Genomic DNA, 14,430 nt, shown 5'->3' with positions numbered 1-14,430 from the left:
TTCCCCTTTCATCTCGCTCATGAACAAAACTCAAAGATACTTACTCCTACATTGAGGGCAGCAACTTCTTTCTGACCTGGACTAGGCACCATGGCCTCACACTTGGAGGTGCTGATTTTCATTCCCGTTGCTTCACATTCAGCTGTGAACTGCTTCAGTGCGAGCTAGAGGCCACCACCTGATGAAGCAAACAGAACCACGTTATCTGCAAAAAGCAGAGGTGAGTTTCTGAAATCACCAAAGTTGAAGCCTTCTGCTGCTTTACTACGCCGAGAAATTCTGTCCATAAAAATGAACTGAATTGGTGACAAAGGCCAGCTCTGGCAGAGTCCAACACACACTGGGAAGGAGTCCAACTTATTGCCTGCCAAGCTCTTCCAACGGTTGTATAAGTACTGAATAGCTCTTAACAACAGGCTACACACCCCGTACTCCCCAAGCACCTCCCAAACACTCTGATGCATGCATGTCTTATGTCCAAAAAACATACGAAGTGGTCAGACAAACTCCCATGCACCCTCAAATATCCCCAAGAGCATGAGGAGTTGGTCCAGAATCACTTCTGGCAAACTGGAAAAAATCAAGTCTTTTTCCATGGTTTTTGCTTAAGCCACTGCCTGATCTGCATTCTGCTTGGTCTGCTGGTACCAGTCGAGTGCCACAGGCTAACCAGGCCAACCCGATAGGGCTCCTTCTTCAGGCTAATGACACCAACCACCTTGCAGCCACAGCTCAGTTCAGCAGCCTCAGCAATGGAGGACACAGATAGACTGAACACAGCCCATTCAGACCTCATGTCCCCAGTCTCCCTCAGAATGCTGTCAAAGCTCTGCAGCAGGTGGGAGTTGAAGATTTAGCAGACCAGAGCTTCTGCTAGGTATTCCCAGTGCACCATCACTATACGTTTAGGTGTGCAGGGTTTGTCTAGCGTTATCCCCCATCCACCTGATCCAACTCACCACCAGGTGTTGATCAGTTGACAGCTCATTGCATTGAGGTTAGACCGATTATATCTAGCTGGTATCTCTCAATCTCACACACTAGCTCAGGTTCCTTCCCCACCAGAGAGGTGATGTTCCATGTCCCAATTGCCAGGCTCGGTAGCCATGGATCACCAGGGTCTCTGCCATGGCCACCACCAGGCACACAATTCATCAGACCGCTACAGCACCTCCTGCAGGTGGCCCCATGTCCCTTCCCCAGGTGTGCCTGGCCGTGCTACATGGGCTATCCCAGCCACCAAGTGCTTTCCCTTCGGCACCTTCCTCAGGCCTGGCTCCAGGCGTGGCCCCTCTAGCTCTATCCCGGGCAGGAAGAACTGTTCCCTTGATCATGTACACATAAGAGTCTTTTGAATCACTCTTTGTCTGGTCACTCACCCAGGACCGATTTGCTATGGGTGACCCTACCAAGGAGCAAAAGCCCCCCAACAACATAGCCCCTGGGATCTCTGGGACACACAAACTCCTCCACCACTATAAGACAGCGCTTCACAGAGGGGTAAAACAAATTGAAACATACAAAACATAATAAATCTGCATGTCACTCTTCTTTCACACAAAACTATTCCTGTGAGCACCCGCTTTCTCCAGTCAAAGAAATAGTAAGGTCTGGAGCATGGAACTCCAGTCAGTCTGAGCTGCTGGAGCTTTCCAGCAGGGCTTCATTCACTGTTTTCTGGAAAAAGCTGCAGATAGAAAACCTCCATCATACTAAAAACATAAAAGAGTCTGTGAAATGCTTTCACTGGCTCTGAACATAACCCACTACTCTGTTACCGTGGTTACTCATCAGGTGAAAAGAGAACCACACAGAAAAATCTCACTTTGAGATTGACGCAGATTGCTAAATCATTAATCTGGCATCACAGTTACAGCGCTCTGTTGTCATGTGTTTTATTTATCCTATCATTTACGTTGTTTTGTTGTTTATTCTGTTGTTTATGTAAAGATGCAGTAGCTGATCAGACAAAGCCTCAGGACGTCTCCATGCTGAAAATCTTTAAGAAGGTCAGCTACACATTACTTAACTGATCAAGAAACAATCTATAATCAATATTAACTGTAGTTTGTTCTTTAAAGGGAATGTCTGACCTCTGACCTTTGGCCCTCAGATCTGGATCTTGGCCCTGTCAGTCTGTTTTACCTTCACTGTAACCATTGGCACATTTCCCGCCGTCACTGCCGACACCAAATCCACACTCAGTGACGGAGGTTCCTGGGGTCGGTCAATACCTCGTTTTCTGTTGAAATGACGGCTAATGTTAACCTTTCTTCTTCTGTGGTGTTTTGTTCCATGTTTATCTGCGTGAATTTGCCCCCCGTTTTCTTTTCCTTGTTCTACTGATACACGCAAACATTCAAATAATTGTTTGATTTACAGACCAGTACTTCATTCCTGTCAGCTGCTTCCTGCTCTTTAACCTGTGTGACTGGGGTGGGCGGAGCTTAACAGCCATCTTGATGTGGGTGAGTTTGAGTTCTGTCATCAAGCAATTCAGCTATAAACAGCAAACCTCCAATAGGTCCTCCGGCTTCACATTGACAGTCTTCTCCCTCCCATGATTTCATCTGGGTGACCGTGGTTCAGCGGGTTGGGAACCTCATCTTATAACTGGAGGGTTGCCGGTTTGATCCCCAGCTCTGTCTGTCCTGGTCATTGTTTCCTTGGGCAAAACACTTCACCCTACTGCCTACTATTGTTGGCCAGAGGGTCCGATGGCAGCCTCGCTTCTGTCAGTCTGCCCCAGGGCAGCTGTGGCTACACCCCTAGCCTGGTTTCAATCATATCTCCTTGACCGCTCCCAGTTTATTCAACTGAAATCATTCTGCTCTCGTCTTTTCCCGGTCCCTTCTGGTGTACCCCAAGGTTCAGTCTTAGGCCCTCTTCTCTTCAAAATATACATCCTCCCTCTAGGTACCATTTTCTGCAAATTTGATCTTCACTTTCACTGTTTTGCTGATGACACCCAGTTATATCTCTCCTGCAGACCTGATTCCTCCCTCCCACCTTCTTCCCTTACAGCAGACCTTCCCAAAGTGTGGGGCCCGCCCCCTAGGGGAGGCGCAGAGCCATTGCAGGGGGGGCGCGGTATGAAAAGGGGGGGGGAAAGAAAACACTTGGACACTGCTAGCATGGGGCGCCCACACAAACGCAAAGCAGGAGATGAAGCATCGCTGAATATGTTTCCAAACCAACTTCATTCTAAGCCAAAGACTAGAAAATATGGTGAAGCAAATCTTCCCTATGGCTTCATCTGCACAAGTGCCGAGGTAGGTCTCCCTGCAGGATTGGTTTTCCCTGTGTCTGGAGCAGCGCTGGGCTGTTTAAATTACGGACAAACAGGATCCCACATTCTTGAGTTTTAGTTCACAAACACTTCTTATAATGACTAACTACTCCTGACATTTTGGAGATGTTAGCTCTTTATACAGTAAAGTTACAGCAGGATACAAATAAATGAATATTATTACACAGGAAATAAAAAACAACTACACGTAAAATAATCACATCGTGACGCCTCTGCCTTTTTAAATGGAGGGACAGTAACTGCGTGTGTATGTAAGCCTGTAAAAACTGACTCTGACTCACTCACTGTCGATAACTCCACAGTTTTCCCTTCTCCTCAGGTTAAGAGCCTTGGTGTCATCCTAGACAGTTCACTTTCCTATAAATCTCACATCAATAATCTCACCCGTTCTGCCTACTTCCATCTACGTAACATTAACAGATTGCTTCCTTCTCTTTCCACCCAGTCTACGTCCATAAAGGGTCTCATAAAGTGCTATATAAATGCAATCTATTATCTGGTTCTTTATTTGTAGACCTCGAAAATTATACAGACCGTTATACTGGTATTAAGATGCAAGACAAATTTTATTGTAAATTTAGTTTTAATATTTATATTGTTAAATGATCAAAAGGCTATTAGTGCAGCAAAAACGAAATATTTCTCTAAGATCGTGTCTGATAACAGTCACAGACTTCGTATTAATCACTAACTTAGTTCTTAATCCCCCTACTGCTGCTCCCCACATAGCATCAAAAGCAACATGTGAAAACTTATTGAAATTCTTTATTAACGGGATCACAGATATCAGGTCTCATATTATCCTTCCGACCCATCTGTTTATATGCCAACTTGGTTGCTTGTGACCACTTTGAGCCTGTTGTCAGTGGTTGCAGTGTGGGTGAGGAAAGGAGGACCCAAACGCTGGACTCACAGGTGAAGGCTGGTGTTTATTGCTGACCGAAATGAACGAACAGAACTGAAGCAGGAAATGGCTCGCTGGCTGGCTGAAGGAACTACCAGCGACAACATCAATGACACGACGGTGAACGAGTGGAAACAGAAGACTTCCCCACCCGAGGAACTGAAACAGGTGCAGAGAAAAGCCATCGTTCCCTCGAAGCTGGACAGGAAACTGCAGGATCTAGGACTGAGCAGCTCCCTCTGCAACTGGATCCTTAGCTTCCTGTCTGACAGACGCCAAGTGGTCAGACTGGGCAGCATCACCTCATCCCCCATCACACTGAACACTGGTGCTCCACAGGGGTGTGTACTGAGCCCTCTCCTCTACACCTACAACTGCACAGCCACTAACAACTCCAACATCATTGTGAAGTTTGCGGACGACACTACAGTGGTGGGTCTTATCACCAACGGTGATGAGACGGCTTACAGGGAGGAGGTCAGCGCCCTGACCCACTGGTGTCAAGACAACCATCTCACCCTCAACGTCGCAAAGACAAAGGAGTTGATAGTGGACTTCTGGAGGTGCAGAGAAGTACACACCCCCATCACCATCAACGGCGCTGCTGTGGAGAGAGTGAGCAGCTTCCACTTCCTTGGTGTACATCTGGCTGAGGATCTTACGTGGTCAGTACACACAAACAAAACAGTGAAGAAGGCGCAGCAGCGCCTCTTCTTTCTCAGGAGACTGAAAAGATTCGGCATGAGCCCCCGCATCCTCAGGACCTTCTATCACTGTGCCATTGAGAGCATCCTCACTGGATGCATCACCACCTGGTATGGCAACAGCACCGCCTACAACTGCAAAGCTCTCCAGCGAGTAGTGCGGTGCTCTGAACGGATAATTGGAGGTGAGCTTCCCTCCCTCCAAGACATCTACAGGAAGCGCTGCCTGAGGAAAGCGGGGAGGATCATCAAGGACTCCAGTCACCCCAGCCATAAACTGTTCAGACTACTTCCATCAGGAAGGAGGTTCTGCAGCATCCGGTCCCGTACCAGCAGACTGAGAGACAGCTTCTTCCATCAGGCCATCAGACTGCTGAACACGTCATAGACACCTCAGCTTCACTACTGGAACTTCAACATTATGCACTCCATACTGTACAGTAATGCCACTGTTTTGCACATGTCTCAACTCTGTATATTTTTTATATATTTATTTTATTTTTACTCTATTTAATTTGTAAAATATGTGTATATACACACACCCACATGTAGAAAAACATATTTAGTATACACATCCAGTAATGCATATACTATTATATATTGTACATATATTTATTAGTCTCAGATTTAGCCATTCTAATATTTTTCTTGTTTTACATTATTGTATTTTTGCACAACTCTGTTGCTTGTGAAGCTTGCACACAAGAATTTCACTCACATGTGCTGTACCAGTGTACCTGCACATGTGATGTGACAATAAAAGTGATTTGATTTGATTTGATTTGATTTAAAATAGTTTAGTAATTTAGGGTAAATTTGTAGTTTATCATTAACAGGAACACAGTGGAAAGAAACTATATCATTCGGATTGTCAACATTGGAAGGAATTACTTCCTCTTCTGCCTTTCATAGTCATGTGCAAAATACAGCTGTATAACTGTGTCCAGCCCCTGGCGTGCGCACTCACAACAATGGCTGAGTGTAATTGGAGTTATGTACAGATGTATTTTACCTCCACAAACAGCCGAGATGTGGTTTGCAATACATGTGGAAAGACAGTGAGGTGTTGTGGCAACACCACTAACCTCGTGAAACACCTCACAGTAAATCAGATCACAGAATATGACGAGCTTATGTTGAGGCGAACTGAAGAGGAGGACAGGGACAGGTGCTGCTAGGGCGAGACAGACGTCTCTCACTGAATCCTTTAGTGCTGCAGGCAGGCAACATGTTCAAATAGGCACAACTTCAGATTCTTTATTTCTATATGATGAATTCTGCATTATTAAGTGATAAGAACAAGTAATATGATGTCCTGTAATCATGATGACGCTATATTTTGAGATACAATAAATAAAGTAAGTTTTTGTACAAAGTATCGGTATCGGATCAGTATCGTCGATACCACCCTGAATACTTGGAATCGGATCAGAAAGGAAATCAGTGGTATCGCACATCACTAGGACCCAAACGCTGGACTCACTGGTAGGTGAAGGCTGGTGTTTATTGCTGACCGAAATGAACGAACAGAACTGAAGCAGGAAATGGCTGGCTGGCTGGCTGAAGGAACTGAACATACAACAACCTAACAGCGACAACATCAATGACACGACGGTGAACGAGTGGAAACAGAAGACTTAAATACACAGACTGATGAGGATGCTAATGAGAGACCGGTGGGTACACAGCTGAACATAATCTGGCTAACGACACATGAGACGAGCTGACAGGAAAAACAGGAAGTGAGAACAACATGTGGCAAAATAAACTGAACATGACAAAACTGAGAACACTGGGTCAATGACGCAGGAAACCTGACACCTGTGTCCTTTTCATTACTGAGTGAAGCAGTCAACCACCTGAAACCCACAGATGTACTCTGGATATTGTTCCATCTCGTTTACTGAAAGATGTTTTTGACATCTGTGGGTATGTGTTTGCTGTCAATAGCAGTCTTCAGTCTGGGTGTGTCCCTGCTGACTTCAAACATGCTGTGGTGGAACCTATGCTTAGGGTTAGGGTTTTAAATGACCTTTTAACTTTTACTGACTTGGGAGATTCTGCCATTTTAATACCAGTAATAATAGTACACAATGTACACAGTGGGTCATGGACGCTGCAACCTCATCCCGCCTCAGAGCCGCTGTCTCCATCGGGTGGGAAGTAAGTATGGGAGGAGGCGTTGGATCGGGGGGAAGGGAGGGAGGGTGGTGAGTGCGTATCAGTATCAGTGTGCATGTGTGCATGTCGGGATGTGTGTCCTGAGTTCAGCCTGAGAAAGTGTCCTTTCGCCTGTTAGGCAAAGATCAACAGTGCGCAGCCTACGCAGGTGACCTTGAGGAATAGGGCAGAGAGTCTGTTCATTCTCGTGTCTCTTGGAAGAATATTGTTGTTCCTCTTGGCGTCAACCTTCAAGCAGTTGGTGCCGTCGGGGGTGGGGGTATAGCCGCATGAGAGATGTTAGTATGTGGTCTAGGGAGAACAAACTGCATCGATTTTTCAGTCATTCTAATGTCCATCACTGGTCTCCAGGTGTATCTCTCTTTTAAGAGCCATGAGCTCCTCTAAACGAATGTTTCCCAGATGAAATCTGGGAAACATTCGTTTAGAGAACAAGAGCAAGAATGAGATGCTCTCTCAGATTTAAAGTCAGACGAGACGAGACAAGGACATAGAAGCATAGAAGGGAAGCTAAGGGAGGGAGAGGGTGGAAGACGCATCCAACTCCTCCGAGAGCCAAGAGGAGGAGTAACAGAATAGTTTGAGCCTAAACATGTCATGGTCCTGGGTCATTTTGGCCCAGCGTTTTGTGTTTCCTTGAAGTTCATTTTTGTGCTTTGTGTTTATTCTGATTTTGTATTGGTTTAGGGTTGAACCTGTAGTTTGGTGTGTGTATTCAGCCCTACCTGTGTCTGTCCTTGGTGCTCTGTTCATGTCCCCGTGTTGTGTTGTAAATCAGTCTGTGTGTTCCTGCTTTACTTTGAAGGCTCATGTTCTGGATTTCCTATTCTATTTTGAAGGTCTGTGTCTGTTGTCATTGTGTTCAGCTTGTGTCCTCCGGTCCTCATGTGTATTAGGTTCAGCTGTTCTTCCCTCCTGTGTGTGATTACCTGATTACCTTGTGTGTGTATATTTAGTGGGTGTCGGTCTGTGTTCATTGTCGGCTCGTCTGCGTTCTATGGTGTTCCTGTCTCTGCGTCTCTCTGCCCCGCACCCCTTTTGTATGGTCTCAGGTTTGTCATTTAGTTCTCCCAGTTTAGGTTTCTTCAGTTGTTTTGTCATGCCTCACTGCTTGTTTCTGCCATTGTCACTTTGTAAATAAACATCACTCGTATCATCAGTCACTGCTGCATTTTGGGTCCTCCCTTTCCTCCACACCACACGGCTCACTCCGCCAGCCGTGACAAAACAGTTAAAAGTCAAAGCTTTAACAGAATCAGTAAAATAGCTATTAAATCTTGTTTCCACTATACTTGATTCTTTAATCAGATTTGCTCACATATATAACATGTGATGATCAGTTACATTGGAATTCCTTATTAAGATCTTTAAATGATGCTACATTTCTTTAGTGTTTCCTTTGCTAATAACATCAGTTACCACATTATTTCTCAGTGTAATAAACAAACACCTGTCATGTTGTGCTTGTTACATGTTTCCCTGACCTCAGAACAGTCTCTGCCCATAATTACATAGTTGGTCCTTTGTTAACCCGTTGAAACTCAAAGTCATGTGTTACCATTTTCAAGTCTTCCCTTTTTACTTTATGATTCCAGTCTATATTCAAATAATGTCATTATTGGTACCAGTCTTTAATGAGAGTATTCAGTTTATCATAAAGCACTTTGTTGTAGATGGTGCTCTATATATTCCAGTTAAACTGAAAGACATGTGAGCTGATAGTATTCTTTTTTTTTCCAGCCAGGAAAAGACAGTGTGATACTTCCTGCATCCATCGGGTGTCGCCTGGTCTTCATCCCTCTCTTCATGCTGTGCAATGTTCACCCTCGTGCCCACCTGCCAGTCGTTTTCTATCACGACTGCTTCTTTATCCTCTTCATGATCCTCTTTGCCTTCAGTAACGGGTACCTGGCAAGCCTCTGCATGTGTTATGGTCCAAGGTAAGAAACCTGCACACAGCAAACACCCCATCATGTTAATGTTAGCCTTGATTTTCTCTGTGGAGCTCATTTTAAGTATTAAGTATATTACAGTTGAGTCCAACACAGCTTCCTGTGCACCCACTAGCAGCAAGAGTGGTCCAGTGCTTTATGACCATAATATCCTATTAGAGCAATTAGAGCACGCTGTAGGTATTACAGGTACTGTGCTGCAGTGGTTTGTATCATATCTATCTAATAGACTCCAGTTTGTGCATGTAAATGGAGAGTCCTCTTCACACACTGAGGTTAATTATGGAGTTCCACAGGGTTCAGTGCTAGGACCAATTCTGTTTACATTATCCTCCTAAGACCCGAACTCATTAATGGCATGCATTCTTAATTTCTCTTTGCTATTTGGGCTGATTGCAACCTGATGAATATAAAAACAAAGAATTATCTTTTTACCTGATGTAGTTTCTGAGCAGAGGATATCAGGCCCTTGTAGAGCAAAATCTAGTATTTTGATCTAGACAACTCAAAATGGGATTTCCAAATATGTAGACGCCAGGTCCTCGGTGGTTAAACATGCTTCCCTTAGGCAGTATGATCAGAAGACATAGCATAGCATACATTAACAGTTCATGCATTTATGGAGTGTTTATAACAAGGTGCAAATTACTGGATACGTTCAGAAACAGGAAGGTCAGACTACACCTACAACAGAGCCCGCACAGCTTTGAAGCAGATTTTTGGCCAGATGAAACAAAGATGGAGGGGCAACAGAATGATGAGAGAAGCATTAAAAGCTTTCCAGAGAACTGTTTTCATCTCAGCAGTCACTTATTATTCAGCACCTCCCAGAACAGCGTTGTTCTCTGTACTTCATACACGTATACATGTGTATATGTGCCTGCTGCAGAGTGTAAATGCTCCTTTGTCCTCTCTCAGAATTTATTATTGGAGCTTCTAAAACAATTTTATAAAGTTCACATGTTCACAGAGATTATCCGAATCTGAACACCGGCTGGTCTTGTAAGGTTCCTTTGCCATCCTTCATCCATTACAGACTATAAATGGTACATTTTACTCCCTGGCTATTCAAAAAAAGTTTTCCCCTCCACACTGTATCCTCGTAAAATGTCCCATAATCAACAACAGCTGATTTTAAAGTTAACTGCAGTACAGAGTGCCTGCCTGCACCTTTGTTTCTCTTCAAAACCAAAATCTGAACCAAAAAGGTTCCTTAATTAATCTTTTTACTGCTTATTGATATTTTTATAGTAAACTTAAGTTATATTTCAACATTTATAGTCTAACAAACTTCTTTTTTAAGTTATAATTAAAATAACATAAAATAATACTAAGTATATTTTTAGTAATGCAAGACTAAAATTTCACAGGCATTTAATATTTATTTCATATTTCAAGCAGCACGGTCTCTTTGGCACAGTCCCCGCCTCTTGCCCTGTGGTAGCTGGGATAAGCCCCGCCCCTAGATTTGTGGGAATCTTAAAAATAATATAGATTATTCATTTCTATTTGTATTTTTTTCTGTAATTTTACCAGTTAGGGTTATAAAAGATACACCATCTGGGAAATTACCTTCTGCCCATTTACCAATACAGATGTTGTATGCTCATAAAGAAAATACATTTCAGACTGTTTTTGTAATTTTATTGATATTTCAAACAACAAGAGTATTCTTGTATTTAAAAATTAAATTTAAATTACTTTTTTTCCCATTATTGAACAGACACTGAAATTAAAAACAGTGTTAAAATCAATCTTTAAATGTAAAATTATGTTAATTTTTCTAATTATTTTATGGTTTCTGAAAACGGGGCCTTTGTCTAAAACTAGCTGCGATGTAAAACATACAGACTTAAAAGTTGAAAAGCGTTGTGGGTCCACTCAGGATTAGGGAGGAGGTGCCGTGAGTAGTGACGTGGAGAATACAAGCAATAGAAATGATATTCCTCTGAAGGTGTCTGGGCTCAGCCTCAGAGATGGGGTGAGAGCTGCACCTCCATAAGGAGAGTCAGCTGAGGAGTCCCTATGGGAGGAGACGCCGAGGCAGACCTCAGACACGCTGAAGAGACAGTACCTCTCAGCTGGTTTGGAAACATCTCGGATTCAATTCAGTTTATCTATACAGCGCCAAATCACACAGTCACCTCAAGGTGCTTTACATTGTAAGGTAGACCCGACAATAAAAGATACAGAGAAAAACCCAACAATCATATGAGCCCCTATGAGCAGCACTTTGGCGACAGTGGGAAGGAAAAACTCCCTTTTAACAGGAAGAAACCTCCGGCAGAACCAGGCTCAGGGAGGGGCGGGGCCATCTCCTGTGATTGGTTGGGGTGAGAGAAGGAAGACAGGATAAAAGACATGCTGTGGATGCAGAGAGGTCGATTAACACATAGTGAGTGAAGAAGAAACACCCAGTGCATCATGGGAATCCCCGGCAGCCTACGTCTATTGCAGCATAACTAAGGGAGGATTCAGGGTCACCTGGTCCAGCCCTAACTATATGCTTTAGCAAAAAGGAAAGTTTGAAGCTTAAAAGTAGAGATAGTGTCTGTCTCCTGAATCCAAACTGGAAGCTGGTTCCACAGAAGAGGGGCCTGAAAACTGAAGGCTCTGCCTCCCATTTAAATACTCGAGGAACAACAAGTAGGCCTGCAGAGCGAGAGCGAAGTGCTCTAATAGGGTGATATGGTACTACAAGGTCATTAACTTTGGTGGCTGTGGCTCAGGAGGTAGAGCAGGTCACCTACTGAGGTTGGTGGTTTGATCCCTGGCTCCTCCAGTCTGCATGCCAAGTGTCCTTGGGCAAGATACTAACCCCAAGTTGCCTTCAGATGCATCCATCGGAGTGTGAATGTGTGTAAATGTCGTTAGAAAAGCACTCAGTTTAGAGTCAGTGCTTGTGAGAATGGGTGTGATTGAGTGAATGTGGTATGTTGTATACAGTGCTTTGAGTACTATGGGAGAGTAGAAAAGTGCTATATAAGAATCAGTCCATTTACCATTAAGATAAGATGGGGCCTGATTATTTAAGACCTTGTATGTGAGGAGCAGGATTTTGGATTCTGGATTTAACAGGAAGCCAATGAAGGAGAAATCTGCTCTCTTTCTAGTCCCTGTCAGGACTCTTGCTGCAGCATTTTCCTGTCTTGCACAGTATTCCAGTCTTGCTCCCCACTTTGTGACCTTTAACACATTTTATGACTGAAAAGTGGCCTCTTTAATATACTAGCCTACATAAAAAATAGAAACAGAAAATAGGCACTAAGAATATATATTTTACCTTAACAATTTTGGATTAACTGAAGGCTTTTCAGGGAGTTTTTAGGACTTCCTGATAATAATTAATTACAGTACTCCAATATATAATATAATATAATATAATATAATATAATATAATATAATATAATATAATATGTCAATATTCTGGTTTTTAACAGGAACGTTCTTCCTCATGAAGCAGAAACAGCTGGAGCCATCATGGCGTTCTTCCTCTCTCTGGGTTTGGCGTTAGGAGCTGCTCTCTCCTTTCTCATTAGAATACTGGTTTAACTGGAAATGTCGTCTTTCTCTTGGACTAACTGTGAAACTATCAGTGAACTCTTTTGTGCAGTTCTGGTCTGAGTGGCAGAAAAGCTTCAGTCAGACTGAAACTCCACAGCTCTTCAACTTTGTCTTAATTATTTTCTCTTTTGTCCTGATGGAGGTGCTGCAGGATTACTTTCAGTATTTATTTCTTAAACATGAATCTGTACAATGAATATTCTTTGTATGTATTCATTAGAGACATTAAAAAAAGTTTAACAGGTTAAAAGATCTTTGATATTCACATTGATCGTCTTCATAGAGTCCTCAGAGCGTCACCATCTGTGATTTCCAGATAAATTATTTGACTAAACTCCAGATTTAAGAGTTTTATTGAAAGAAATGTGGTGACTTGATTAGAATTAAAGTTTAAAGGGTTCACATCCTGACATACATTATGAGAAATGACTTGAGTTACACGTTTGGTAAGCAATGAAATGACATTGAAGTAATACTACTAATATTACAATAATAAAAGTTAAGCAGTATAAACTGCACAGTAATAATTTGACAGTATTAAATTGAAGCACTGAGTTAGTGAAGTTATTGATGAAGTCTGATCTTCATCTCTGTTCATCTCATGTTAATATTTGTCAAGAGATATTGTAATATCAATATTGTAATGAGAAAAAAACTGTGTATTTAACGTGGATCCAAATAAATTAAAACTGCAGTGTGTGACGTTTTTATCAAATCGTCTTCATGCATGCTCGATCATCCAGGTTAGGAATCCCCAAAAGGTTTACAACCTTTGAAAGCCGCCCGCAGAACGAACAGTGGGCTATTTCACTTTATTTATTTTCAGCTCAATGAAAGACAGACAAGTGAAGAAAATTCCCACGTTTATTAACGTCCTCTGAAGGCATCAGCCGGGCTGGCTGTAAAGAATCCGAGCATCACTTAAACGCATCGCCAGCCTGGCTGAGCTGAAGCGTCCGACCAGACACAGCTGAGAGTTTAACGAGACCGAACCAAGACCAGGACCCGCACAAGAGGTCCGTGTCGTCCGTGTCAATGTGACTGGACCGGGAAACAAACCGGAACCGACTGACACGACGTCCGGGTCTGATCCGAGAGTCAGAACACTGGAAGAGCCCTGGATCCTCGGTCCTCGAGAAGGTAAAATTTCCCTCTCCGAAACAAAGTACTGCTGAGCAGTGCGGTAACGAAGTACTGCTGAGCAGTGAGGTGATTTATAAAGTACAGAAGTAGAGAAGTTGAAAATAAGAACAAGAGGTATAAAAATAAACTAACTAGTATTTTGAGGTCATGTAAAATTGAGAAATTATTAAATATGAATAAAAATAACAGTAAAGGGATTTGGAAAACATGAAATATTGTTATTAAAATAGTTCTAGGCAGTTACATTATCCTTCATATTTGACTAATAATGATGAGCGATGTGGTTAATGAGTTCAACAAATTCTTTGTAAGTGTTGGGCCAGACTTGGCTGACAGAACACAAGAAACTGTGCAGAGAAAGAAACTAAGCTCATTGAACGTAATCCTCAACTAGGGCTGGGCCATATCAAACGTTCACGGTAACACCGGTGTAATGTTAGGCAATGGTTAGAAAATGAAATATGGCGATAGAATATGGGTAAAAATTTTAAATAACTTTAATGCACATAAAAAACAGCTGCTTGTTTAAGTGAAAATACATTGATGGGTTTTTTGCACTAATAAAGTTGTGGAGTGGTAAAGTATTTTGTCTCGCGTCAGTTATATCGTTATCGCACATTTTCAAATATATATTGTGATAAATATTTCTGGCCATATTCCCCCGGCCTAATC

The 14,430-nt window shown here is 42.7% G+C and overlaps 2 protein-coding genes across 12 annotated transcripts in view; both read left to right on the top strand.

The window, feature by feature from the left end:
• LOC146573464 (equilibrative nucleoside transporter 1-like) overlaps nucleotides 1–12,865 on the top strand; it is a 35,210-nt gene extending 22,345 nt beyond the window's left edge. For both annotated transcript variants that reach the window (XM_085278352.1, XM_085278351.1), the window contains exons 9-13: nucleotides 1,951–2,009; nucleotides 2,114–2,222; nucleotides 2,383–2,468; nucleotides 8,840–9,039; nucleotides 12,492–12,865. In XM_085278352.1, coding sequence (XP_085134478.1) covers nucleotides 1,951–2,009; nucleotides 2,114–2,222; nucleotides 2,383–2,468; nucleotides 8,840–9,039; nucleotides 12,492–12,603 — 566 coding nt within the window. In that variant the 3' untranslated portion in view covers nucleotides 12,604–12,865. The remainder of the gene's footprint in view (nucleotides 1–1,950; nucleotides 2,010–2,113; nucleotides 2,223–2,382; nucleotides 2,469–8,839; nucleotides 9,040–12,491) is intronic.
• Nucleotides 12,866–13,563: 698 nt separating this feature from the next.
• The window catches only part of LOC146573463 (signal-induced proliferation-associated 1-like protein 2), a 39,774-nt gene continuing 38,907 nt past the window's right edge, over nucleotides 13,564–14,430 (top strand). For all 10 annotated transcript variants that reach the window (XR_014892842.1, XM_085278342.1, XM_085278350.1 and 7 more), the window contains exon 1: nucleotides 13,564–13,755. The gene's annotated coding sequence lies outside the window, so the exon portion shown is untranslated. The remainder of the gene's footprint in view (nucleotides 13,756–14,430) is intronic.

This window comes from Mchenga conophoros, linkage group LG6 (genome assembly GCF_057382185.1).
Source record: "Mchenga conophoros isolate Kocher_MC1m ecotype Shallow Benthic linkage group LG6, M_conophoros_male_GT1.1, whole genome shotgun sequence".
Taxonomy (NCBI): domain Eukaryota; kingdom Metazoa; phylum Chordata; class Actinopteri; order Cichliformes; family Cichlidae; genus Mchenga; species Mchenga conophoros.
Note: the sequence above shows the minus strand (reverse complement) of the source record. Positions and strands in the feature narration are given on the sequence as shown.